Source organism: Thalassophryne amazonica, chromosome 5 (genome assembly GCF_902500255.1).
Source record: "Thalassophryne amazonica chromosome 5, fThaAma1.1, whole genome shotgun sequence".
Classification (NCBI taxonomy): domain Eukaryota; kingdom Metazoa; phylum Chordata; class Actinopteri; order Batrachoidiformes; family Batrachoididae; genus Thalassophryne; species Thalassophryne amazonica.
In genome coordinates this window covers 44327104-44354833 of record NC_047107.1, presented here as the reverse complement: position 1 = coordinate 44354833, position 27730 = coordinate 44327104, and the positions used below count along the sequence as shown (strand labels likewise).

The 27730-nt window shown below is 40.8% G+C and overlaps 1 protein-coding gene across 2 annotated transcripts in view; it reads right to left on the bottom strand.

Annotated features, from left to right (window-relative positions):
• Positions 1–1122: 1122 nt before the first annotated feature.
• Positions 1123–27730, bottom strand: part of tmem161b (transmembrane protein 161B) — an 87924-nt gene continuing 61316 nt past the window's right edge. For both annotated transcript variants that reach the window (XM_034170090.1, XM_034170091.1), the window contains exons 9-12: positions 21829–21942; positions 19518–19692; positions 5246–5342; positions 1123–2765 (exon numbers count right to left, since the gene is read on the bottom strand). In XM_034170090.1, the coding sequence (XP_034025981.1) occupies positions 2491–2765; positions 5246–5342; positions 19518–19692; positions 21829–21942 (661 nt within the window). In that variant the 3' untranslated portion in view covers positions 1123–2490. The remainder of the gene's footprint in view (positions 2766–5245; positions 5343–19517; positions 19693–21828; positions 21943–27730) is intronic.

The window sequence follows — 27730 nt, the reverse complement described above, 5'->3', positions numbered from 1 at the left end:
GAGCTGATCAATGGGTGAGCCTTTGCCATTCTGGTTATTCTTCTATCCATTTTGATGGTTGTTTTCTGTTTTCTTCCACATGTCTTTTTTTTTTTGTCCATTTTAAAGCATTGGAGATCATTGTAGATTTACAGCCTATAATTTTTTGCACCTGTGTATAAGTTTACCCCTCTCCAATCAACTTTATACTCAAACTACGCTGTTCTTCTGAACAATGTCTTGAACGTCCCATTTTCCTCAGGCTTTCAAAGACAAAAGCATGTTCAACAGGTGCTGGCTTCATCCTTAAATAGGGGACACCTGATTCACACCTGTTTCTTCCACAAAATTGACAAACTCACTGACTGAATGCCACACTATTATTGTGAACACCCACTTTTCTACTTTTTTACTAATAGCCCAATTTCATAGCCTTAAGAGTGTGCATATCATGAATGCTTGGTCTTGTTGGATTTGTGAGAATCTACTGGTACCTTGTTTCCCATGTAACAATAAGAAATATACTCAAAACCTGGATTAATATTTTTAGCCACATAGCACTATTATTCTGAACACTACTCTATGTGAAAGGGCATAAAGGCAGTTTATCAAGAATTGATATCCTGTCATTGTGATCCCAGTGCACCTCATGCATGTCCTATTGACACAGATGAGCATAAACTCTGACTGAGCATTAATGTGCCGTCCTCCCTTAAGCATGTTACTTTCAAATCTCTTTTTGAAATCCTCTCATCCACACCAAAATTAAAAATGGCTCAGTTTAAACCAGCATGGTTACAATGCAAATTAACTTCACAAATCTGTCAGAATGCCTTTCACTCCAGACCTGTTTGTTTTTCTGGAAAGTTCATTTAGATATGCTTATATGTCAGTTTCAAGTCAATTAATTGTTTAACGTCTCCTCTTGTTTTCCCTCAGGTGCGGCTCTGCGTACGTTGTTCAGGTGACAGCTGTGATCAGCCGACAGCTCCGGGAACATTTCCCATTTCCAGACGGCTTCTCTTTCTTACTCCATCAAAGAAGCACTGGTCCTTATTTCACCACTTTTAATACTCTTTCCACAGTTTTTTGTTATTTTTTGTGTCGTCTATATACACAAAAATTGTATTTATTTATTTTTTTTGACCACATAATAAACAAGGGGCTAAAAACTGGCATATCAGTCTGCAGATGTAAGATGAAAGCAGTTTTAGCTAACATGAAGTTTTTTTTTTTTTTTTTTCTGTAACCCAAATGGTGGTGAAGTTACATCACCAGCATGGACTGACATACTGACTGGAATGTTACACAAATAATGCTTCTGACTGCGATGGTAAGAATATTTGCATGAGATAAAAGATGGAACATACCATTCACAAAGTGAAAAAAAATTTTTTTCTATTGCAAGAATCGTAAACAATTATTTGTTTTGTATGCCACTGAAATAGATTCGTGTCACTTGATATTTTACTGAAAATGAGACAGGTGTTTCTTCTTGGAATAGGGAGGGGACAGCAGCAGAGTACAGAGCTGTCTGTGTCCATCCAGTAGTTGACTCTGCCCTGCAGGCAATTCCTCAACACACCTTAGCCAGCGCCACTGAGGTGGAAACACGTTTGTTTTCCTCAATCCAGCAAAAAAAAACACTTCTACAACCACTAAAGATATCTCCATGAGCACTGCAACTATGGGGTTTAGCTTTATCATATCATGGAAGCAGTTTCAAGAAAAGTAATTGTCGTTCAATAGAGCTAAATGTATGGGACAAAAATACACAGTAAATTGAACCAAACCGCACGGTACACCACGTCGCTCATACAATGGGGGGAAAAAAAAGTCACGTCATACACAATCAACCAATCCAATGACAAGGATCTATTTAGGTGCCATATAAATATTTCTAGGATTTTTTCCCCCCAGTGTCCAGGTAGTACACAGGTATCAACCAAAAACATTAACATAAGTGAAATATTGAAAACCAAGTCCATCGCAAACAAGTGATTCGTAATCATTTTGCTAAAAGTGTGTATTTAGGGCTTAAATGATCTAAAATATGGTTGTGATATCAAGGCTCTTGATGTTTGATCAGAATTACTATACATTAAAAACTAAATTTATTTTAAGATTCTAAATTGGTTAGCACTGCATCTTTCCTATAGTGTGTAGTAATCAGTAGCTATGACATAGAGTTTCACCTCAGTAAAATTTAATAAAAATCAAATGTCCAAATTGTCCTTTCAGTGTCAGATTAACAGCATCAAAATTATTGTTAACCCAGAAACTAGTCCTAATAAAAAGCAGTGGTCTAGATGTAAAAACAATGACAAGAGTTCACAAAGTGATCTGTGGTGGAAGCACTGATGTTGAACAGGGAGCTTGGATAATATGCTCAGTTATTATGATGTGGTCAGTGGGAAGAGTAGTTGTGGAGCAATGTTTTTAATAGACCTCTGTTGTCCCGCACGGTCCTTTCCAAGTACAAGTCTGTCTGTCAGTGCTCATCTGGCAGCGCTATGCTGCCATGAGATACTGATGGTAGAAGAGACCAAACAGAGATGTGGAGAAAAGGCAGGCAGCAATCCACCAAATAAAAAAAGAGAAGAGCCCACGGAAAAGTAATGGGCTGAAAACTGTCTGCAGGCCTCCCAGGGCTACTGACAGCTGAGCGACTGACAAACGGGCACCTGCTCCCACCACTGGGGGGGTAGGCTCTGTTGCGGGTGCTGAGTACATTTCTTGGGTACAGGGCAGGTCTTCTTCAGGGTAGACCACCCAGGAGTATCCACCTGTAAAAAAAATTAAAATCACTGTCAAAATGACTTAAATAATGGAGTCGTACATTAATGCTACAGCCCCGGTCACACGGCACCAACAAAGGACAATGAAGCCCAAGCAAAACAACAAATCTAGACCTTTGTTGACTTTCTGAGGCATCATTTAACCTTCATTCAGCTTTGTTTCTGCAGATGGCACTTCACCAGAATTTCTAAACTGTAGAAAAATTTGAATGAATACAAGTACTGCCAACAAACTCAATTTGCCCATATTTTGTTTTGCTTTTGTTCTTGATGGTTTCTTATCATTTGCTTAGTTTTCGTAATGTTAGCATTTTGTTTGACTTTTGTCCAATTTCGTTCAACCTCCCAAGTCCAACATCTTGAACAAAGGTTGACCAACGCAACGATATCTGAATGAATCTACACTCAACAAAAATATAAATGCAACACTTTTGGTTTTGCTCCCATTTTGTATGAGATGAACTCAAAGATCTAAAACTTTTTCCACATACACAATATCACCATTTCCCTCAAATATTGTTCACAAACCAGTCTAAATCTGTGATAGTGAGAACTTCTCCTTTGCTGAGATAATCCATCCCACCTCACAGGTGTGCCATACCAAGATGCTGATTAGACACCATGATTAGTGCACAGGTGTGCCTTAGACTGCCCACAATAAAAGGCCACTCTGAAAGGTGCAGTTTTATCACACAGCACAATGCCACAGATGTCGCAAGATTTGAGGGAGCGTGCAAATGGCATGCTGACAGTAGGAATGTCAACCAGAGCTGTTCCTCGTGTATTGAATGTTCATTTCTCTACCATAAGCCGTCTCCAAAGGCGTTTCAGAGAATTTGGCAGTACATCCAACCAGCCTCATAACCGCAGACCACGTGTAACCACACCAGCCCAGGATCTCCACATCCAGCATGTTCACCGCCAAGATCGTCTGAGACCAGCCACTCGGACAGCTGCTGAAACAATCAGTTTGCATAACCAAAGAATTTCTGCACAAACTGTCAGAAACCGTCTCAGGGAAGCTCATCTGCATGCTCGTCGTCCTCATCGGGGTCTCGACCTGGCTCCAGTTCGTCGTCGTAACCAAATTGAGTGGGCAAATGCTCACATTCGCTGGTGTTTGGCACGTTGGAGAGGTGTTCTCTTCACGGATGAATCCCGGTTCACACTGTCCAGGGCAGATGGCAGACAGCGTGTGTGGCGTTGTGTGGGTGAGCGGTTTTCTGATGTCAATGTTGTGGATCGAGTGGCCCATGGTGGCGGTGGGGTTATGGTATGGGCAGGCGTCTGTTATGGACGAAGAACACAGGTGCATTTTATTGATGGAAGTTTTGAATGCACAGAGATAACATGGCGAGATCCTGAGGCCCATTGTTGTGCCATACATCCAAGAACATCACCTCATGTTGCAGCAGGATAATGCACGGCCCCATGTTGCAAGGATCTGTACACAATTCTTGGAAGCTGAAAATGTCCCAGTTCTTGCATGGCCGGCATAGTCACCGGACATGTCACCCATTGAGCATGTTTGGGATGCTCTGGACCGGCGTATACGACAGCGTGTACCAGTTCCTGCCAATATCCAGCAACTTCGCACAGCCATTGAAGAGGAGTGGACCAACATTCCACAGGCCACAATTGACAACCTGATCAACTCTATGCGAAGGAGATGTGTTGCACTGCATGAGGCAAATGGTGGTCACACCAGATACTGACTGGTATCCCCCCCCCCCATAAAACAAAACTGCACCTTTCAGAGTGGCCTTTTATTGTGGACAGTCTAAGGCACACCTGTGCACTAATCATGGTGTCTAATCAGCATCTTGATATGGCACACCTGTGAGGTGGGATGGATTATCTCAGCAAAAGAGAAGTGCTCAGATTTAGACTGGTTTGTGAACAATATTTGAGGGAAATGGTGATATTGTGTATGTGGAAAAAGTTTTAGATCTTTGAGTTCATCTCATACAAAATGGGAGCAAAACCAAAAGTGTTGCGTTTATATTTTTGTTGAGTATATAACTAAAGCTTCGACAAGCTGAACGAAACATTCTTGTATCGCTATTAAATTGTTCGTTTTTTGGATGAAAAAGCAATGTTTTCATATAGAAACCATAGCATTAAGAACTACTTTAACTATTTAAGCATGTTTCAGGAACTCAGAATGTGAAGACAAACAAAACTTGTTGTCAAGACAAAGTCTCGCACCTGCAAGTACTGTGGAAAAGAGGACAAGGCTGGCTGTGCTCTGTGTCATCGTAAATGTTTCATTTTGATTTCAATTAAAGCTTTTAGGTCGATGTTCACTTCGTTTTTCTTTCGTTCTGTTTGAGCTTGCTTGATTTGCAGTGATGGGAAGAATGCAGGATCTTTCGTCCTATTTTTGACCTTTTTATCCTTCATCCAGCTATCGCCGTGTGCCGAGTGAATGGAGCTTAACCTGGAGAACTAATGAGTAAAATTCTTACCTAAAGTTTTTAGCAGCAAAGTTGTATGCAGCAGCATCACCAGAGGTGCCACATACTGTAGTGCAATGACACACAAGTAATAAAAAACACGTGCAACCTGAAATATGAAAGCAAAAAAAAAAATTAAAATGTGTTGCTTCTTTTCAAAAGCAATAAAAATAGTTGGTGTTTCCTTGTTCCTCCAAATATAACCTGAAACAGATAAAATATTGTGTCTGATTAATTTAATAGTTGCTTTTGGCTTCTTCCACTTTGTGGTGCATCACCAGTTGATTGGCATAGAGAAGGATTTTCTTTAAAATAACATTAAAATTTTAGTAACTTTTTGTGAGAAGGCACACAGGACACTTAAGCCTAGATTGTATCTGTTTTGTTGAATGAAAATCCTTTTTCTACTCCAGTCAACCATGAGGCTGTGACTGGTGATGAAACAGGCAAAGCATGCAGGCAAATGTGCACTCTCTACTTTCTCCAATCACATGAACTCCTCCATTGTCATCATGTGTTTTCACCTCAATAGTCTCTCTTCCCTCAATTCTCACTCGGTTTTTGAGAACTGCCTACTCCAGACAGATTTACCAAACTGTTTGTATGACTTAATTTTACAGCTTCTTTCCTTTTCACTCTGGGTCACCACAGCACATCTGCTGTGCATCTCCATGTTTATTTGGCACAAATGTTATGCTGGTTTCCCTTCCTGACGTACAGTTGTTGTCCTTTCGACTGCTCCCGTTTGTTCTGAGTCACCTGGCACTACTGTCCCACAGTTGACAGTAGTGCAGCAGATAGGTAAAATGATTGTGCATTTTGTGACTAAAACATGAAATTTGGCACACACATTTTAAATTTTGACCCTGTGTAATTATTCATTGACCCTTGTAGGTCATAAGTGGTCAGCTACAGGATAATTCCACATCTGAAAATGAACATTACTTAATTTAGAATGCGTGTTCCAAATTTGCTGTTTTAGTCACAAAATTAACATTTGTTATGGAAGTTTGAGCTTAGCTGCACCACTACAGTGTATGTCAGAGCACTAACCAAGCATTAAGTCAAAGGAATTGTCTGCAGACCTCTGAGACAGGATTGTCTGCCAGCACAAATCTGGTGAAAGGTACAAAAACAAATTTGCTGCTTTGAAGGTCCCAGTGATTACAGTGGCCTCCATCATCCATAAATGGAAGAAGATTGGCTCTACCAGGATTCTTCCTAGGGCTGGCACCCCCTCTAGCCTGAGTGATCAGGGAAGAAGGGCCTTAAGCCCCGTTTACACATAGACGGTAAGAGCTCCCGGAAGCGTCCCGGAAGGGTTTTTGGCTGTCTTAAGGATCAAACGCCGTTGTTAACGCCGGCACTAGGGGGCATGGCTTAGTTCTGGCTTTACCGGGAATCGTCGAAAAAATTATTCAACATGTCGAATAATTCCGCTCCCGGAGAATTCGCGTGACGACGGAGACAACGCGAACAACGGCGTTTGATACTTTTTAATCGCCATTTCATCCTGCCCCTTCCTGTAGTGCCGCAGTTTACACCACCGTAATTGGCAGCCGGCATTGTATCCCTAACCAACGGCGTGTAAAACGCCGACAGAGCCCACATCGGCGTCCTCAACGGCGTTTTAACCGGCGACAGAGGCAGACAAAACAGTGGCGCTAGCGGACAGTACGCCGTTCTAAACGCCACCTCCTGGTTAAAACGGCATTCCAAACGGCCGATAGGCGGCGGTCAGTATAAAAACGCTTGCGCGCTGCATGCAGGCCTCTCACTCGCGGCCAGCTCCAGATATTTTTGCAGAGAAGCTCCAGTATGCCAGAAAATTGGCAGCGGCAAGGACTTAAGCAAGAAGAAGGAAACCAAGCGGTCTGGTTCAGAAGCAGAGGGGAGGCCTGTGGTGGAGACGGAGCAACACGTTGAGGAGGGGGAAAGGAAGGAGAAGAAAAGGCTGAAGATGATCTCCCTCACCCTGCAGTGACAGAGGCATGTATTCCTGCTGCTTCAGCCTATTGTACTCTGGGGGCGGTGCCTATACGCAAAAGATCCTGGAGTAACGCAGGATTTGCCTGGATAAAAACCTGGGTATTAACCAGCGGTACACAGGGCATTATCGGCGGCAGAACACCGCCGTTCTCACGCGCGTCTTAACCTGCGATTGTAAAGGATACAACTGGGTATTAACTCCCGTTGCCTGATGTGCGCCGGATGCTACGGCGTCAAAACGCCGCTTTATTCAGCGGATTTAGCAGCGTTTTATCCGCGTATTTGCGGATAGTACGGCGGTCAAAACGCCGGCGAAATGCTCCGCCCCCTTTTCACCGCGAAAACAGCCGGAACTACCGCGAACTTCGGTCTACATACTACCCGCCGACAAAACCATCTATGTGTAAACGGGGCTTTAGTCGGGGAGATGACCAAGAACCCAATGGTCACTCTCTTAGAGCTCCAGCATTCCTCTGTGGAGAGAAGAACTTTCCAGAAGGACATCCATCTCTACAGCAATCCACCAATCAGGCCTGTATGGTAGAGTGGCCAGATGGAAGCCACCTGAAGGACTCTCAGACAATAGAAACAAAATTCTCTGGTCTGATGAGACAAAGATTGAACTCTTTGGTATGAATGTCAGGTGTCATGTTTGGAGGAAACCAGGCACCATCCCTACAGTGAAGCATGATGGTGGCAGCATCAGTCAGTCTAGTCAGGATTGAGGGAAAGATGAGTGCAGCAATGTACACAGACATCCAGGATGAAAACCTGCTCCAGAGCGCTCTTGACATCAGACTCGGGCAACTCCTAACATGTCCTTGAGTGGCCCAGGCAGAGCCCAGACCTGAATCCGATTGAACATGTAAGGGCAGATCTGAACATGGCTGTGCACTGACGCTCCACCCAACCTGATGGAGCTCGAGAGGTGCTGCAAAGAAATGATAAACTCATCGCCCCCTTAATATATATATTTTTTTCTGGCGCCGGGTCTGACAAAACGGAAGCAAAAGCGGCACACAAGCGGACAAAATGTTTCTGTGTCTCCAAAGTGTGTGTGTGTGTGTGTGTAAATTAAGGAGCTGAAGTCCGTAGCTGTTGCATTTAAAGATTAAAAAAATAAAGCACAGTTAATTAGGATAAACGAAATGATTCCAACCTTGTAATCAGTAGGAGAGCAGAGAGAAGTCCAGGCGCCGAGGACTCAGTCCATTCGCAGGGGCGGGAGCGGCCGCCTGCTCTTCTTGCAATCTGATTGGCCACCCTGTATGCTTCTCCAATTGTCATTGGCTGTTGGTCATGTCAATCATTGTGCTCGATGTAAGTCTCCGTTGTGTGATCAAACGGAAACAAAACTGAAACCTAGAATAAGACTGCGCCATGTATGAAACACTACAGAACTTTTATTTTGACACAAATTCAGGAAGTGGTTCTGCAGCTGCGCCGATTAAATGCTGTAGCTTCACCGATCACAGACTTTCCTCGTGTTGACAGCAGCGCGCGGTTCGAGAACACTGTATATTTCCATAATCTCTATAAATATGGGAGGGCCGGCCCACGCACGTCTAAACGTGAAGCGGCCCACCGGGCAAATGCCCAAAATCACAGATTATCAGTCCGAGCCTGTGCGCAGGTGAAGGATAAACAACAGCTATCTGAAGCCTGCGCTTTATTTCAGCTCCGTTCAGCCCTCAGCCGTGGCCATATTGTTGCTACGTCATCACCAGAACGGCACCTGCTGATTCAAGCCCAAATCAATTGTAAATACGGCAGAGGTCGAGCTGTTTTTGAACTATATTTTTTTTGTAGTGTTGAGCTTTTTTTTTTTTTTTAAGTCCAGACTGGAGGATGATTTTTTTTTTTTCCTCGTGTGGAGCTTTTAGTTTTTTTTTTTTTTTTGTTTTTTTTTTTTTTTTAAGTCCAGTCTGAAGGTGTTTCTGAAGCTGCTGTGGTTTTACTGTCTGTGAAGTTAGAAAAAAATGAGGAAGTGTGGATTTTTTTATTTGTTTTTTTCTCTTAGAAACAATTTCAAATCTGAAAAATGACATGAGGGACTGAAAATATCAGCTATTTTTAAAATAAATATTGTTGTCCTCGAATACGTTATTATTAAATATTAAAACCATTCACACAAAAAGTAAATATATAGTCTTCTTGCCTGTCCATTTCAGTGAGCTCTTCTTTAAACTTATCCACCTTTACAAAACCATATCTGAAAAATAAATAAATTCCTTCTGCCCTTGTTGAAGAAAACTCCATTTGTTGCCACTTTGGTGCCAGGTTCCATCACCAGCTGTAATCAGTTATTGCGGCTGATTGCCATGTTGTTAACGAGCTGCTTTGCGCAAAGCTGCTCTGTTAACGAGCGGCTTTGCGTTGCAAGAAAAAGACTGCCAGCACCTCATAACATCTCAGTCTGCATGCAACGACATTATTTTATTGTTTTCTGGATCATGGGATAATCTGAAGATCTAGTTTTGTCTCTGTGTGGAGTGGAGAAGCCAGGGACTCCGTACAGTTACGCACTTGTCAATACAAGTGTTCCACCTGCCATTCTGCCGGCGAAAAGAAACCAATCTGACACCGAAATCATGGTGCAACTGCGACCCAAACCATGGGGCTGTCAGTAGTCTGTAAAAATCCATAAATTAATGGGGCAATTAAATGGTAAATGGACTGCATTTATATAGCGCTTTTCCATCTGCATCAGACACTCAAAGCGCTTTACAAATAATACCTCACATTCACCCCGATGTGAGGGTGTTGCCATACAAGGCGCTCACCACACACCGGGAGCAATGGGGGATTAAAGACCTTGCCCAAGGTTTTCCAGTCAGACTGAGATTTGAACAGAGGATATTCTGGTTTCAAGCCCAACACCTTAACCACTAGACCATCACCTCCCCTTCCTCCTCCTTTTTGTCCAATGTCGGCACGCCGGGAAGTTCCTGGATTTTAGTGGCACGCAGTTCAAAATCTGAATATTTATCTCTTCAAGAAATGCGCACCAGGAAAGGATAAATTTCAAACTGTTGTTTAATTTTAGTCTTAAATATTAATGAAAACATGGCATTATGTGTCACCTACACTTTAAGGTCCTTTTAAAAAGCAAAATGGCCATGTGTTGCATATCAAAATATTCAGAACAATCTCAGCTTTATGAATATGTGTCACTCATCTGCTGAGAACACTGTTTATTGAAATAAACTGGCTCTTAATCTGATCAAAATGAAATACATTTTTAGAAAAATTCTTTCAAACATTATAAACTATACCTTTATTCATGTGGGTGAACTGTTTTGGTGGCAGAAATGGGTTTACCAAAGTCTTTGGCTCACAAAGGTAGTGTCATATATGAAGAAAATTTTACATCGGTGTAATAATCATTCATTCTCTCTTAATGTTTTCAACGTTTTTAAAATCATTTCACCCCATACAGCAACACATCCAGATACAGGTGCTATCAAAATAAATCTAAAAATAGTTAAGCTATCAAATTTACATACAATTACGATGATTTATTTAATTTAAAGCCTGTTTTATGCAGTTACAGCTCTGTAACTTCTGTCATGCAATGATGTGCGTGACAGCTATAAAGATCTCAGTCTCTGGATTATGCTTTATTCTGGACTAATTTGACCCTCAACAAGCTTTTCTTTCTACAATCTTCACCTCACTTTCGCCAGTACGATTTCCTCATTTACCAACTTCATGTTGTAAATGTGTGGATATTTCTGATCCATTTATCAGCATGCGCACTATAAAAACTGTTACAATATAATGGGAGACGAAGGATTGAAAGCAGAAACGTGTCAAATCACAGCCGTTTGTGTCCGATTTAACAGGTGCACATCAGGCTTCAGGTCCCAGTCTGAACACGGTTTGAAAAACCGAAACTGTCGGACTTTTAATCACAGAAATGACTCCGGTACCACTTTAGTCAAATTGGAGAGTGTCAGAGCTAAACTTTAATTTGTACCTCTGCACGTCCAGACTGCTCTGGGTTTTTAATGGAAATACACTGCAATCAGATGGGACATTTAACCGATGTAAGCCATATGTATGTCACGGATTAGTTACAGTCAGCAGGCGCCAAACATCTACGGCGAATCCTGAATCGGGATGTGAGCCTCATTTAATGATCAGATCAAGATTTCCTCTGAAAACTTTTTTTCTGCCAGATGTATTTGATCCATTATCAAAATGTAAAAGCAGCAACGTGTTTGCTGCTTGCACTGCGCAGTGCGCACTGCGCAGGTCCAAGTCTGAGCATGGTGTAAAAAAAAAAAGTCTGGCTTTTAATCATGGAAATGACTCCGGTCCCACACGCGAGAGGTTTAATGAAAATACACTGCAATCGGATGAAACATTTTATCCGAGGTGAGTGAAAAATCCACTGTACAAAATCTGTTATATACGGTGTTTATTACATGGAAAACAATACAAAAACTATGGGACTTTTCTGTCCGGTGACTGCGAATATCTGGTTTATATGATAACAGTTTCAGCGAGTTTTACTGTACATGGGACTGAACAATAAATTTACCTTTCAAAGCTTTGATGATGATGTCGGCTTCAATCCCACACAGCTGACTTTATTTTCTCAAATTTTTCTTCTGTTCGGATCTGAAGGGAATCTGTACATCGTGAAGCCCTTGTTGTGTCTATTTGTGCCTCCAAATGCACAGCAACCTGGCATTATCAGCGAATAAAAAAAAAAGAAAAAAAAAGCTGGATTTCCATGCAGACAGATTAACAGCGAATGCTATTTTTAACCCAAGATGGCACCATGAGTCACGTGACCGATTTTTTTCGACTCGTCATGTCGCAGCTCTCTCTATCAAGGCACGCTAGTCATAGGGCAAGAGACAGGGTATACCTTAGACAGGATGCCAATTTTTAAACTGCCAATTTAATGGTTCCAATTCATGTAACCTGCTTATCTTTGGAAGTGGGAGAAAGCCATCCAGAGGCATTCCACGAAAACCCCGGGGTAGCATGCAAACTCCACACAGGAAGATAACAACTACAAGCTTCTTGCTGTGAGGCAACAGTGCTAACCACTACTCCACCATGCCGCCTTAGTGTATAATAAATATCCAAAATTAAAATATGTAATTTCATTTTATGAGTATATTGTTGGCTGTCATACAGCATTTACCATTGTTAGAGGTGTATTACCCATGTCAAAAGGTTCAGAGGAATCTCAGCTTTCAGAATGTGACACACACTGTCTATAACACTACATATGGAAATAATTTGGCTCAGGTTTTTCAAAAAGCCTTCAAATATTTTGTGAAAATACACCTTCATTCATGTGGACAAAGTGTTTTAGTATTAGAAATGGGTTTACCAAAGTCTTTAGGTCACAAATGCATTGTAATACAGTAGTGTTCAGAATAATAGTAGTGCTATGTGACTAAAAAGATTAATCCAGGTTTTGAGTATATTTCTTATTGTTACATGGGAAACAAGGTACCAGTAGATTCAGTAGGTTCTCACAAATCCAATAAGACCAAGCATTCATGATATGCACACTCTTAAGGCTATGAAATTGGGCTATTAGTAAAAAAAAAAAAGTAGAAAAGGGGGTGTTCACAATAATAGTAGTGTGGCATTCAGTCAGTGAGTTCGTCGATTTTGTGGAACAAACAGGTGTGAATCAGGTGTCCCCTATTTAAGGATGAAGCCAGCACCTGTTGAACATGCTTTTCTGTTTGAAAGCCTGAGGAAAATGGGACGTTCAAGACATTGTTCAGAAGAACAGCGTAGTTTGATTAAAAAGTTGATTGGAGAGGGGAAAATTTATACGCAGGTGCAAAAAAATTATAGGCTGTTCATCTACAATGATCTCCAATGCTTTAAAATGAGAAAAAAACAACAACAACAAAAAAAAAGAGACGCGTGGAAGAAAAGGAAAACAACCATCAAAATGGATAGAAGAATAACCAGAATGGCAAAGGCTCACCCACTGATCAGTTCCAGGATGACCAAAGACAGTCTGGAGTTACCTGTAAGTGCTGTGACAGTTAGAAGACGCCTGTGTGAAGCTAATTTATTTGCAAGAATCCCCCACAAAGTCCCTCTGTTAAATAAAAGACGTGCAGAAGAGGTTACAATTTGCCAAAGAACACATCAACTGGCCTAAAGAGAAATGGAGGAATATTTTGTGGATTGATGAGAGTAAAATTGTTCTTTTTGGGTCCAAGGGCCACAGACAGTTTGTGAGACGACCCCCCAACTCTGAATTCAAGCCACAGTTCACAGTGAAGACAGTGAAGCATGGTGGTGCAAGCATCATGATATGGGCATGTTTCTCCTACTATGGTGTTGGGCCTATATATCGCATACCAGGTATCATGGATCAGTTTCGATATGTCAAAATACTTGAAGAGGTCATGTTGCCTTATGCTGAAGAGGACATGCCCTTGAAATGGGTGTTTCAACAAGACAATGACGCCAAGCACACTAGTAAATAAGCAAAATCTTGGTTCCAAACCAACAAAATTAATGCCTTGCAGATGTGAAGAAATCATGAAAAACTGTGGTTATACAACTAAATACTAGTTTAGTGATTCACAGGATTGCTAAAAAAGCAGGTTGAACATAATAGTTTTGAGTTTGTAGCGTCAACAGCAGATGCTATTATTATTGTGAAGACCCCCTTTTCTACTTTTTTTTTACTTTTTCTACTTTTTTCATAGCCTTAAGAGTGTGCATATCATGAATGCTTGGTCTTGTTGGATTGTGAGAATCTACTGAATCTACTGGTACCTTGTTTCCCATGTAACAATAAGAAATATACTCAAAACCTGGATTAATCTTTTTAGCTACATAGCACTACTATTATTATGAACACTACTGTATATAATTAAAATATATAAAAAAGATTTTAAAACAATGTATAAATAAAAAAATGTCTTGCATGGCAGCAGATCCAACCATTGAGAAGTCAATAGTAGAGTCACATTCAAAATCTTAAAAATAATAATCTCAATAAAATGACCAGTTCCACCTAAATATGGTCTGTCTTCACTCTGCCTAGAAAGGTCCATAAATATCCTTCAGTGAAGAAAAGTGTAAAGTCCATCGCAAAAATGTCCATTTGCTCCATTAAAACATACTATTGACATTGCAGAAACTGATAACAGTCCTGAACAAAATGATGGGCACCCTAAATTTTCATGTAAACAATTCAGATTATCTTTAGAAATAAATGCAGAAGAACCAATTTTGCATAATCAGAATATGTAACAAAATGTACATTTTACAACAACAAAAATGTTTTAATATGTGAATAAAATGTAGCTTTGATACAATTATTGGCACCCTTCACTATTGGCAACAAGAATAGCCTCTGAGTGTTTGTGCCACACTTCCAATGATGTGATGTTCACACACTCACCGGTTTTTAGGAGTTCTTTTTGCAATGGAAGATTTCAGCTCTCCAAAGTTTTTCCAATGGGATTTAGGTCAGGTCTCATTGCTGGTGAGTTTAAGACAGCCCATCCTTTTCAACAATTCTTTTGTGCTGTTGTGTGCTTTGTGTGCTTCTGCTGTTGAAAGACCAAATAACTTGCTCTAAAACGGAGTGTTCTGACAGTGGGCAACACATTTTGCTCCAAAATCATCATTGTGACCTTCTGAATTCCATCGCTTATTTGAGGCATTTATTGCCTCCAGTACCAGAGGCAGCAAAGCAGGCCCCACAAAATGATGCAACCTGCCACTTGTTTAACTGTAGGTTGGTTGATGGTTTTAGTCAACTGTAAACAAACTGAGACAACTCATTCTCAGACAGCCCCACTATAGTTTCTTCTGCAGATAGAACATTCTCTCATAAAAACTGGATTATACCTCTGCCTAGGAAGTAATGTTTTCACTGGCATTTGTGTGTTTGTCTTTTAGTACAATAAACCATAAACTACTGAATGGATTTCAATGAAATTCAATGAGAGACAATGTTCCAGGAAAGAAGTGATTCAATTTTGGAAGTGATCTGGAATATATTTTGGAACTATGATTCAGAAGAATGTTTAGCACATAGCAACATTTAACTCAAAACATTGTGAGAGGATGAATTTGGTGAGCACATGGATAAGTGTCCAAAGAAATAAGGGATATTATTAAGAATATGATCCAGAACATATTTTGGTGTAAGATCCAGCAGACCTTTCCACCAGTTTGTGGCCTTGGCGGATGTATGTGTTGTCTGAGTAACTTCTAGTCAAACAAAATCTTTTTGCAAATATCTGTATGGCCTTTCTTTTAATAGTGACATGGCAAAATGTGTGGTTTGTAGTTCAGGTTGAAAGTACCACTCCATAATGTTCCGTGTCACTGGTCCCCCACAAGGGGGAAAAAAAACAAACAAAAAACTGCACCATCCCTTTCAAACTTCGTTCCATGTCCTGGAAGCATCTTAAAGGACATGTAGCACATTATTTAACGTCCCAGTTAGCAACACAACATCAAAGTATTCATGACTGTAAGTCTATCCGCGCACATGCTTTAATAATTAGTGGTTGCTGATGTATTTTATTGCTAATTATTCCTCTCGCTCTGAGAACTAGCAGGTGCATTTTCGGAAAAGGTCTTCTCTGCATTTCTTGGTGTGTGATGTACATTTTAGAAAAAGAAGAAACATCCCGATGGCTGACAGAGTGAAACGAATGCTGGTACATCAGATAACAAACCTTCTGAACTTTTAATCAAAAGTGATGACTCGGATGTCCAGAAAATGCACAGAGAGATAATGACACACTTCACCACGAAACTCTTAACTTTTTCAGAGTCTGTCGGATTTTGGATCCTAACGTAGTGTGCCGTTTGCGTCACAGGATGCTGTTTTACTGCCGCCGTAAACATGGACGTGGAATGTCTCCACAACACTGTTTTTACAGGCTGCCTGAACACGCAAATGTATTTCTTATGTTGAAAATAGAAGACATTATTTTCAGGAGATAATGGACTTTCTATCTAACATGCCAGAATCATGAGAGAAGTTGAGGAGCTGCAGTCAGACATTATTCTCCGGCTGGCAATCGCACATGATCTGTGCGTGAGAACTTAAGAGTGGACCTGGACATTGTTCTCCAGCTGGCGATCGTGCGTGATCCTTGCATGAGGACTTAAAGTGGACCTGCACACTGTTCTCCAGCTGGCGACTGCATGCATTATCCATGCGTGAGGACTTCTTTGGTGGAGTGGACTAATATATTTAATCTTAGAAATCATTCTACAAGTGGGTGAGTGCCTTGTTCAGTTGTTTTCCCCTTTTGCATTTTGTTCTCCTCAGTGGAGCTGGCAGCCTTTATTTTTATTTTACTTTGAGAAAGTCTGTCGGATTTTGGATCTTGATGTGTGCAGAGCAGCACGCTGTTTTGACAAGCATGCACACCTCTCCGCTGTTTTTCAGGCTGTCTGATCACACTTATGTATTTCTTAGTTTTTCACAGTTATACTGATAACACTTTATAAGCATGCACAAAGCTCAGTGTCTAGCAGACTGTTTTTAACAGGCTGCGTTTATGACAAATGGCCATGCACGCGGACTAAATTTTCTCAGTGGAGAGCGGCTGCTCCTTTTACCATGACTGCATCAAAATGAACACTTATCACTTAAAAAGGAGTCACTATAACACGACATCACACTGATGTAAACTTTGCAATTAATCTGCAGCCCCGTTCTTGACTTTAGCAGCTACATTCCATTCAACTGTATGCGCTGGGACGTTTTTCTCAAAGCTACGTAAATGCTGTTGGAAACACAAAGAAAAATGTGTACCCTAGAACTGCTTTGTTTTCGGCAGTCTCTGTAGCTGTTTCTTGCGAATGCCATATACTTTGAGACCGGTCACGGAAGTGCACAAAGTAATCCCGGTGTATCATCGGATGGTCACTAATAGCCCAAATCTAAATGATTTTGGTGTGACATATCCTTTAACAGTATTCTGCCCCTGAAACCTTTTGACAAGATTACAAGAACAGCATTTCTGAAGCTCTCAGCACCAGTGTCTTTAAACTCGAAACCATGTTCATGTAGTTAAGACCATCATTGATGATTTCAGGTCATGTGAAAACTGTCAATTAAGCATAAATGAGTCATATGTGTGTTTTATTTAGTTTGAAGAATCAATTTAAATTCAGATAGGTGCCAGTAAATGTGCCCAGCATACATTGTAGGTCTGTATTTTATTTAATTAAAGAAAAGCACTTTCGTTGCCATTAATTCACGCTGGACATTTTATTAAATATTGGTTCCTCTGTATTTATCTATGAAGATATTCTGAATTATACGGTTGAAAAATCAGCTGCAACAAATTTAGCTAGAACCATACAGTGCATCCAGAAAACATTCACAGAACTGCATTTGTTCCACTTTATGTTACAGCCTTATTCAAAAATGGATAAAATTCATTTTTTTCCCCTCAAAATTTTACACAGTGCCCCATTAATGACAATGTGAAAAAAGTTTTGTTTTTTGAGATTTTCGCAAATGTATGAAAAATAAGAAATCACATAAGTAAATTAAGTATTCACAGCCTCTGCCATGAAGCTCAAAATTGAGCGCAGGTGTATCCTGTTTCCACTGATCATCCTTGAGATGTTTCTTAATTGGAGTACACATAGGGTAAATTCAGTTGACTGGACATGATTTGGAAAGGAACACACCTCTCTACATATAAGGTCCCACAGTTGACAGTGCATGTCAGAGTACAAACCAAGCACAAGGTCACAAGAATGCTCTGTAGACCTCCGAGACAGGATTGTCTCAAGGCACAAATCCAGGGAAGGGTACAGAAACATTTCTGCTGCTGGTCTCAATGAGCACAGTGGCCTCTATCATCTGTAAATGGAAGAAGTTCAGATCCACCAGGACTCTTTCCAGAGCCGGCCGCCTGTCTAAACTGAGCAATCAGGGGAGAAGGGCCTTAGTCATGGAGGTGACCAAGAACCCAATGGTCACTCTGTCAGAGCTCTAGCCTTCCTCTGTGGAGAGGAGAACCTTACAGAAGGACAGCAATCTCTGCAGCAATCCACCAATCAGGCCTGTATGAAAGAGTGGCCAGACGGAAGCTGCTCCTAAGTAAAAGGCACATGGCAGCCTGCCTGGAGTTTACCAAAAGACACCTGAAGGACTCGCAGACCGTGAGAAACAAAATACTCGTGTGATGAGAGAAACATTGAACATTTTGGCATGAATGCCAGGCTTCATTTTTGGCAGAAACCAGGCAACACTCACCATTTCTGGCTAAGTATAACACATTCCTCATATACTACGTAAAACCTAGTGAGAAATAAACACTTCTAAAACGGAAAACGCTGTATTTGTAACCTGGTAACACCTGTGGAGTGATTTGCAAAACATCTTGTGGACATCAGCGCCCTTTTCCGCCCTTTTCAAAAGCGCATGTATGCGCACATGCATGCCCTCCTGCAGGCACTGTTAAAACGTAAATAAAATACTGTTTATGATTGATTGATTGAGTTTATTCTGCAGCATCAACATAAACATACAGAGGTGAATGTATCAATGATACACTGATAACACAATAAAGCATAAATGCGTATTTCCATTTTTGTCCTTGTGACATTATCATGTGACAAAATAGAGAGGCTTGATTGAACATGTACAAATTGCAAATAATATATTAGGATTTTAATAGGATCTCATCTGGAAATATTTTGTGCATCCATCATCCCATCAAAAATATCCCACTCTTCAGCAGAAGACAGTTTTAAGATGTTAAGAGATACATTTTAATTTTGTGTAAAACCTTTTGTTTTACTCACAGACCCACATATGCAGCACATAGACTGTACAGAGTACAGCTGCTCATGTGCCAGAAGCTCCTGAGTCATAGTATGCATTCAAACTTATTTGTAGTCTGCACTAACCTGCTGTATCATAATATGACACAAAATTTAGTCTAGTTTAAAACCAAATCAACATGCAGATCCATATCCGATCTGCTGTGGCAACCCCAAGGAAAAGGGAAAAAGCCAAAAGAACTTACTAGTTTCGTCTGACTGTCAAAGAAAAAACTACGGTGCAAAATACCAAGCAATCACAGCAGCATCAGCTGTTGTGATTTCAGTGTTATTCTAGGTTCCTGCTGTTTCTCCGAAGTGTACGTTATCAGGATCACTGTGGATGTCAGCTTTCAATCAATCACAATCCAAAAATCAATACCCAGGACTGGCACATTTTTTTCTGTCGTGTTGGACATTTCACTCAGTATATGTACATTCTGGGCAATTGGATAAAATATTTCCTGTCAAACCAACTTACCATTTTCTGGAGATCAACAGTACTAATGCGCCCTGCCTCCTTCTTCATCTGGTCAACACCCTTCTGTGCCAGGTTGAGATAGGCCTGCAAATGATGTCTCATCATTGCAAGCCGGAGCACACACAGCAGCAGGATGGCCCATAACCGCAATGTATCATACGTTTGTTCAGTCATCCTAAAATAAATATAAAGACATGACTGTGACTGGGTCGCTTGTCTGTGAAGGCAACGATTATCAATCTGTGTTATCCTCTGGATGGAAAGCAGAGATTTTGAGGAGAAAACTATTATGGAAAAAAGAATGGAAAAGAAAATGACAATTAGAAAAGGTGACAGTGTAACCTGAATCAAGTCTAACCTTGATGGTCACCAACAACTAAACAAAACTCAGCATATGACCAAATTCAGACTTATGCAAGAACAAAAGATGACACTTTGAAATAAAAAGATATTATCGTAACACAAAGCACATTCATTCAGGTAAAGCAGCATGTGTATTATTTCACCTTCCAACGTATTATATTGTTTAACTCACTGAACTGCAAATTAAATTTATACAGCCATTGCTGCTGCATTTACATTTATTTTCCAGCACAAAACCAAAGCTTGTTTCATTTTCACTTGTGAAAAACAAACAAGTCTGAGCTTTTGGGGGGGGGGGGGGGGGGGGGGGGGTCTGCTGCCATACATGACATCAACAGATTAAAAGACAATGTGAGGAAATGTACCTTTATGCAACTACTGGCTTTTTGAATAAAATGTACAATTTTGTCATGAACATTTTATCTGAGCTTGATTCAGACAATGTTTGCAAGCTGCATATATTCAAGATTTTAGCAACATCTTAAGAAAAAGGGTGGGCACAAATGTAAACATATGTAGACACACAAAACTGCCTGTTGCATTGAACACAAGATAAAGTTGTACTCATGAGTGTAACGATACAGTAGGTCCACAACATGAAACAACTATCATGATTCCATACATATCACTATACATAATAACATCACTGTTCCCAATAATTATGCAGAAAACTAATCTCTGGTGACTATTGAAAAAACAAATTATTCAGAATTCTAATCCAATTATATTTTTTCCACAAATCTGATTAGTTAATAGTGTGAGATTTCAGACCATATAATATCGGGTGTAAGGTTGCAAAATATTTGACCGTTTCACATTTAATGTATTACTCCATTATTATTACTATTAGGGGAGGTGGTGGTCTAGTGGTTAAGGCATTGGGCTTGAGATCAGAAGATCTGCGGTTCAAATCCCAGCCTGACTGGAAAAATCACTAAAGGCCCTTGGGCAAGGTCTTTAATCCCCTATTGCTCCTGATGTGTAGTGAGTGCCTTGTATGGCAGCACCCTCACATCGAGGTGAATGTGAGGCATTATTTGCAAAGTGCTTTGAGCATCTGATGCAGATGGAAAATATATAAATGCAGTTCATTTTACCATTTACTCCGCACCCTGACCGGACACGCGCGCGATGTTAATAATGGTGCTGTTAGCTGAGAGCAAGAGAAAGTCGCGTACCGACGATGATGCAGAAATGGGTGAATTTAAGCTACCATACGAAAGTACTGATGTGGATTCTGATACAGAATTACCATTTCACATTTGATGGATTTTCACATTTGATGGATTACTCCGCGCTCTGACCACTGTTGGAGTGACGCCACCTCGACGGTAAGCCTCGGTGACCGAATTACCTACAGAAAAATAAACCGTGCAAACGATGGAACTGGATTAGAATGGAAATAACCCCCTTGTATCTGATAATTTGTGGATGTTCATGCTGGTAATATGGTCACACATCCACTAACGCGTCGCCGGTAAAAAGCTCAATATGTGGACATATACAAAGCTGTATAGAGGTGCACCCTATAGTCCAGAAATTACGGTAATTTTAAATCCTTAGGTGTAGCCATCCTCACAACTGTTCTACATCCCCTCAGTTTGGAAGCCCCTGGAATAAGACATTTAGCAGACTGTTAAAGTTTTGACAGAAAGACAAACTTTCAGTATGTACACAAACTAGCTGAAGCCTTTTTCTACAACTGGCACCATCATGACAGACCACAGCTGCTTCTTGTTGCTCGTAAGGTCTGTATCTATTCACAAATTGCCCGACCAATGGTATAAACAACTGATATCCAATGAACTGTGACAGACTTTCTAAAAGTTAAATGTGCACAAGTGTAAAAATGATACCTTACACACATAATGATCAGTGATCAATACCTTGTAATGCTCTGAGTGTTGATATCAACAATGAATGACAATTTTACTTCACTTTTACTTACAAATGCACACTCTCCTTTCCCAGAGTGGGGTTCAAGATGTAGTCCTTGGTAATGGGCTTCACCCACAGCAGAACCATGATAAGAGGAGACAGGAAGTTGATATGGAGCAGTGTTCTAAAAAAAAAACAAACAAAACAAACAAACAAAAAAACAAGGGCAGTGAAGTAGAAAGTAGCTGATTTATTAATCCAACACTCAAAAACTTCCAAAAACCTTTACTCAAGTATTTCAGAAATGCACTGATGATTTAAACAAAGTGTATACCAATGAAGGAATGCTAAAATTGATAATGAGGCCCAAACGGACATAATCCTGCAGTCATCAACAATGACTACCACATGGTGTAACTCAAACATTCTTTTTGATCTGAATTTCACACTTTACATCATGAAGACTAAGGTGAACATTAATAATGTAACTTTTCCAAACAGGCCACTAATGACCTGGTTTCATTCATTTACATGTGACCTTCCAAATAAGGCAGTCAAACTTGACAAGCTGAACAAGCCTGTCAAGAAGACTAGTACTGTTTTATTTGTCATAGCTTTCTGACTCATCAATATTGGGCTGGGCAATACAGAAATAAATATAGTCAGAGTAATTTCCTCCATATTACTCAAGATTGATATTTACAACAATATTTATAACAAGAGCAATCAGAGATTTCTGACATCTGTCAAGGGTTGACAAGGACTCAAAATAAAAGATATGTGATTAACATTGTGACCCGGACTTTACTTGGATCCAGATTCCACAACACAATGCAATAAACGCATACTGATCCAGAATGGTCTGACTGATCAGGATGTTGTAACCTAATTCACAAGGTGAAAGTACATAGTGATCTTGGTTTTACATCGTGATGTCGGATGTTTCTGCTGCAGAACCTGCATAATGAGCCGGATCACTCCCAATATCCAACACTAACAGGGTCTTCATTTGTACAATAGCCACAATGTGATTTAAGTTTCGTCAAGATCCATCAAGCAGATTTGAGATGATCCTCGTAATTTATGAAATGATCCAGAATAGGGATCTTGATCCCGATTCACTCCAAAATTCAATGGAGTCTTCTATGGCCTAATATCTATCTGTGGTGAAAATTTTGTCAAAATCCGTGGAGTATTGATGTAATTCTTAAAAGCCTATAAATTGAAATCCTGACCCAGAATCCGGAGCTGTATCACCTCCAAAAGTCAGTGGAGTGTTCCATACCCTAATATCTATCTGTGGTGCAAATTTGGTGAGAATCCGTGAAGTAGTTTTGACATAATCCTTCAAACCCTATATAAAGTGAAACTTGATCCAGAAATCTTGATCACCTCCAAAATTTAATGGAGGAAATCTGGAAATTGAACTGAAAATGTCATCAAAATCTGTGCAGCAGTTTTGACATAATCCTGCTCAAAGACAGACAGACAACAAAACACCGCTGAATTTATTATGTCGTTGTCGGACGTAACAATATACAACTTAATGCTGCTGCCAGGCTGAAGAGTATCCTGATAATGACCAACACCTGAAGTAACCAGAGGGTTCGCTGAACTTTCGGTATCGTTTATCAACAAAAATAGAATGTAAACATTGAGCTATACAAACATGCTTAATCTGCTTTAACAAAATATGCTACCTTGCCTTGTAATTTATAAACGTATAAATGGTGGTTAGTCACTTTCAGAGTTTCTACATCTTAAGAAAACAGATTTGAAACGTTTACAGACTTTTTTTTTTAATGCCAGTCGGACTAAAATTTAAAACAAACATTACAACAACCACTCTCACTCTCACTCACACACACACGTCATCATGGTAATCACTCAGTGGTGAGGAAGACTGTCTCTTGGTCAATTTCTGGATTAGTGGAGCAGGTAACTGTAACAATTCTTAATTTCTGGAAACAAGCACCAAGCTTGGCACACATACTCCTTAGACATTACTGTTTTGAAAAAACTGATTGGCCACTTTAATTTTCAATAGGCAGCCAGGTAGGAAGTCAAATGAAGAATTACAAAGGGGTTAAAATTTAAAAATGCTCCAATCATATTAATTTATTAAAAAAAAGAAGAGCTACAATTTGCTAGAAGGTACATCTGAGATGCAAGCCTAGATTTAATGTTTTGGTCAAACAAAATCCTCCTCTGTACCACTTCATCATGAAGCTGTATAATTGGGGATACAAAATGCAAAACATGCACTGTGCACAATTTCTCCAATCACAGCCACAGAAGCCTGTAACTTCTTCTGGGTTGTCTGGGTTTCTTGGTGGCTTTCCTCAATCTTCTCCTTCTTGCACAGTCACTCTTTTTGAGAACTGTCTGCTCCACACAGATTTCCCATAGAGTGTCATACTGTTTGTGTTTCGTCATAACTGATGTAAATCAAGTGCAAGACAAATTCAGTGACTTGGAAATGTCCATGTATCCATCCCCTGACTTGTCTGAAGAAAACTGGCAATTAAACAGATTATTTACAGGTATAATACCAAAGGGGATGATTACTTATGCAACCCATCATCTTGGCTTTTTGCAAACCTCAGTCTGAATGTGGCCTACTAGGATGAGCCGCTGCTGAACCCTAGAGGGTTCAGCAGCTATATTCTTCAGAGGTGCAGCTGTCTGCAGTCATGTTTACTGGGGCGGGCTGAGCCAACTGTGCCCGCTTAGATCCATTTTTGCCTGCTAACACAGAAACATGCATATTCACTCACGCCATTAAACTCACCTGTTGGGTAACACTAATAATCAATCAATTATTTACATAATAGTCACTGGTGTGATGGTTAAAGTAGACCTGCATTGAAATAAATGTGGTCAGATCTCAGAAAGAAATAGCTGATATGTATTTATAAGACCCTTATGAATGCAGTAAAGTAAATCTGCAAGCCCAAATTTGTAATTCAGCAGAGAAATCTTCGTTTAAAAATGACAAATTTGCAGCTAAAATTTGGCCCTCTGCGAAAACTGTTTGTACGAGGTCTGTCAATAAAGTAACGGTCCTTTTTATTTTTTTCAAAAACTATATGGATTTCATTCATATTTTTTTACGTCAGACATGCTTGAACCCTCGTGCACATGCATGAGTTTTTCCACGCCTGTCGGTTACGTCATTTGCCTGTGAGCACGCCTTGGGAAGGAGTGGTCCCGCCCCCCTCGTCGGATTTTCATCGTCTGGAAATGGCGGAATGAAAAGGACTTTTTTTTCCATCAGACTTTTTTCAGAAGCTGTTAGAAACTGGCACCTGGAAACCATTCGAAAAATTTATCTGGCTTTCAGTGAAAATTTTACGGGCTTCACAGAGAATAAGGACTGTTACTACAGCTTTAAGGACCCCTTTAAGGACGCTCGGCGTGCCGCGCTCTGAGCTGCGACAACGCGGCACAAGCCACCGGACCATTTCTAAACTGATGGCTCTGTGGATACGAGACCGTCGTGTGCTCTTTCTCTGGTTATCGCAAGAGCTGGACATCAGCCATTTTCCGGCAGATTTCACTTTTAACAAGAGATTTTGTCATGGAAAGCCGCGCGGAGGCTTCGCACGTAAAGACCGATTCGCTTTGGAAGTGAGACAATGGAACACCTCCGTTTCGGCGTGTCAGAGGACAAGTTTGGACATGTCCAGCTCTCCACAATTTCTCTGATACTTACTGGACTGGTAAGCACTGCAAGCCGATATAGGCATGTCCCAACTTGTCCTCTGACACGCTGAAACGGAGGTGTTCCTTTGTCTCGCTTCCAAAGCGAATCGGTCTTTACACGCGAAGCCTCTGCCCGGCTTTCCATGACAAAATCTCTTGTTAAAAGTGAAATCTACTGGAAAATGGCTGATGTCCAGTTCTTGTGATAACCAGAGAAAGAGCACACGATGGTCTCATACCCACAGAACCATCAGTTTAGAAATGGTCCGGTGGCTTGTGCTGCGTCGTCGCAGCTCGGAGCGCGGCGCGCCGAGCCTCCTTAAAGGGGTCGTTAAAGCTGTAGTAACAGTCCTTATTCTCTGTGAAGCCCGTAAAATTTTCACCGAAAGCCAGATAAATTTTTCGAATAGTTTCCAGGTGCCAGTTTCTAACAGCTTCTGAAAAAATTCTGATGGAAAAAAGTCCTTTTCATTCCGCCATTTCCAGACAATGAAAATCCGACGAAGGGGCGGGACCACTCCTTCCCAAGGCGTGCTCACAGGCGAATGACGTAACCGACAGGCGTGGAAAAACTCACGCATGCGCACGAGGGTTCAAGCATGTCTGACGTAAAAACATATGAATGAAATCCATAGTTTTTGAAAAAAAATAAAAAAGGACTGTTACTTTATTGACAGACCTCGAATATCTGGAACATTGCAGTGACGTGTGGCAGAAGACGGAGCACTCGCGCCTTCAGTCTGATCCCGCATTGAAATTGATTTTATCTGTTAATAATGTTACTGTTATACACATCCTGGTTTCAGCATCCAAAAGTAAGCTGCAATGAATGTGAGATACAGCTCTGCATGCTCAGATCAGCGGCGACGTCAACAGCGGGCGATGTTCTTCCCCGACGCCTTGCTCTCACTGCCTCCGATGCTCTTACCGAGTCTGTGGGCTCGGTAAACGCCACAGCGGCCCACTCACACCGCCCCCGTGTCTGCTGTGCAGCCGGCACCACCTCCCTGTCTACTGAATGGAGGTGCGGCCAACTTGGCAACAAGTCCAGAGACTACGCTCGCTGTTTTGATGCGGAGCGGCCGGTGACACCTGTTGACCACAACGACAGACTTCTTGCAGTAAAATCCGCAGCGCCGCACGTCTCGGTAATCTGAGCTGCAGAGCTCCGTGGCCGCTGAGAGAGGTTTATATCTTTATAATGACTTGAATTCTTTGCGGGTCCCGCATCCGTACCCCACAACGGTAACACCGGAGGCTAAAGACGGTAGATTTTCAATGCAACACCACTCAATCAAACAGGCGCATGAAAAAGTCCCCAAAAATCATTTTCAAGCAAAAATAAAAGAAATGTATACTCACCAAACGTACCGCAAGACAATATGAAGTTTTAAAAAAAGCCAATCCTTCCGTATAAGACAATAAAAAGTTGCTTTTGTAAGCGATGCAAACTGATGTAAATCCACAAATTACAGTTGGCGCGCGCGATGCATGCTGGGATAGGGTCTTCTCTCTGACGTCTCGGCAGCATCCTGGATGTGCTGACAGTTTTGCGGAGGGCTAAAGTTTAGCTGTAAATGTGTCATTTTTAAATGAAGATTTCTCCGTTGAATGACAGATCTGGGCTTGCAGATTTACTTTACTACATTCAGAAGGATCTTATGTGTAAATATAAGTCATTTTTTGGTCCAAAGATCCAACTGCATTTATTTCAATGCATGTCTACTTTAAAGTGTAGGTGACAAATTATGCTATGTTTTATTGAGTATTTCAGACTAAAATTAAATAAGTTTGAAATGTATCCTTTCCTGGTGCGCATTTTCTGAAGAGATAAATATTTGGATTTTGAACCGCGTGCCACTAAAAACTAGGAACGTCCGGCCCAGTCACAATAATCAGTAGTCAATAGAGTAGTAGACAATAGTCAGTAGACAATTGTCACAATGTTTTAATAGCCCCATTAGTTTCTGGATTAATTTATGGATTTTTACAGGCTACTGACAGCCCTGTTTCCACCGAGAGGTTCGGGTCGGAGCCGCACCGTGTTTTCGTTGTCAGAACAGTTATTTTCGCCAGCAGAATCTTTTTGATTGGCAGTGGTGGAAACACTTATTTTGACGAGCACGGACTTGCATGGTGTCTGTGGCTTCTCCACTTGACATGGAGGCAAAACTGATTATTTTCAAATTTTTTTTTCTTTTCTTTAAAATGGGATAATTTCGACACGTGCAGACTGAGACTCTATGAGCAGATGAGGGACTGAGTCT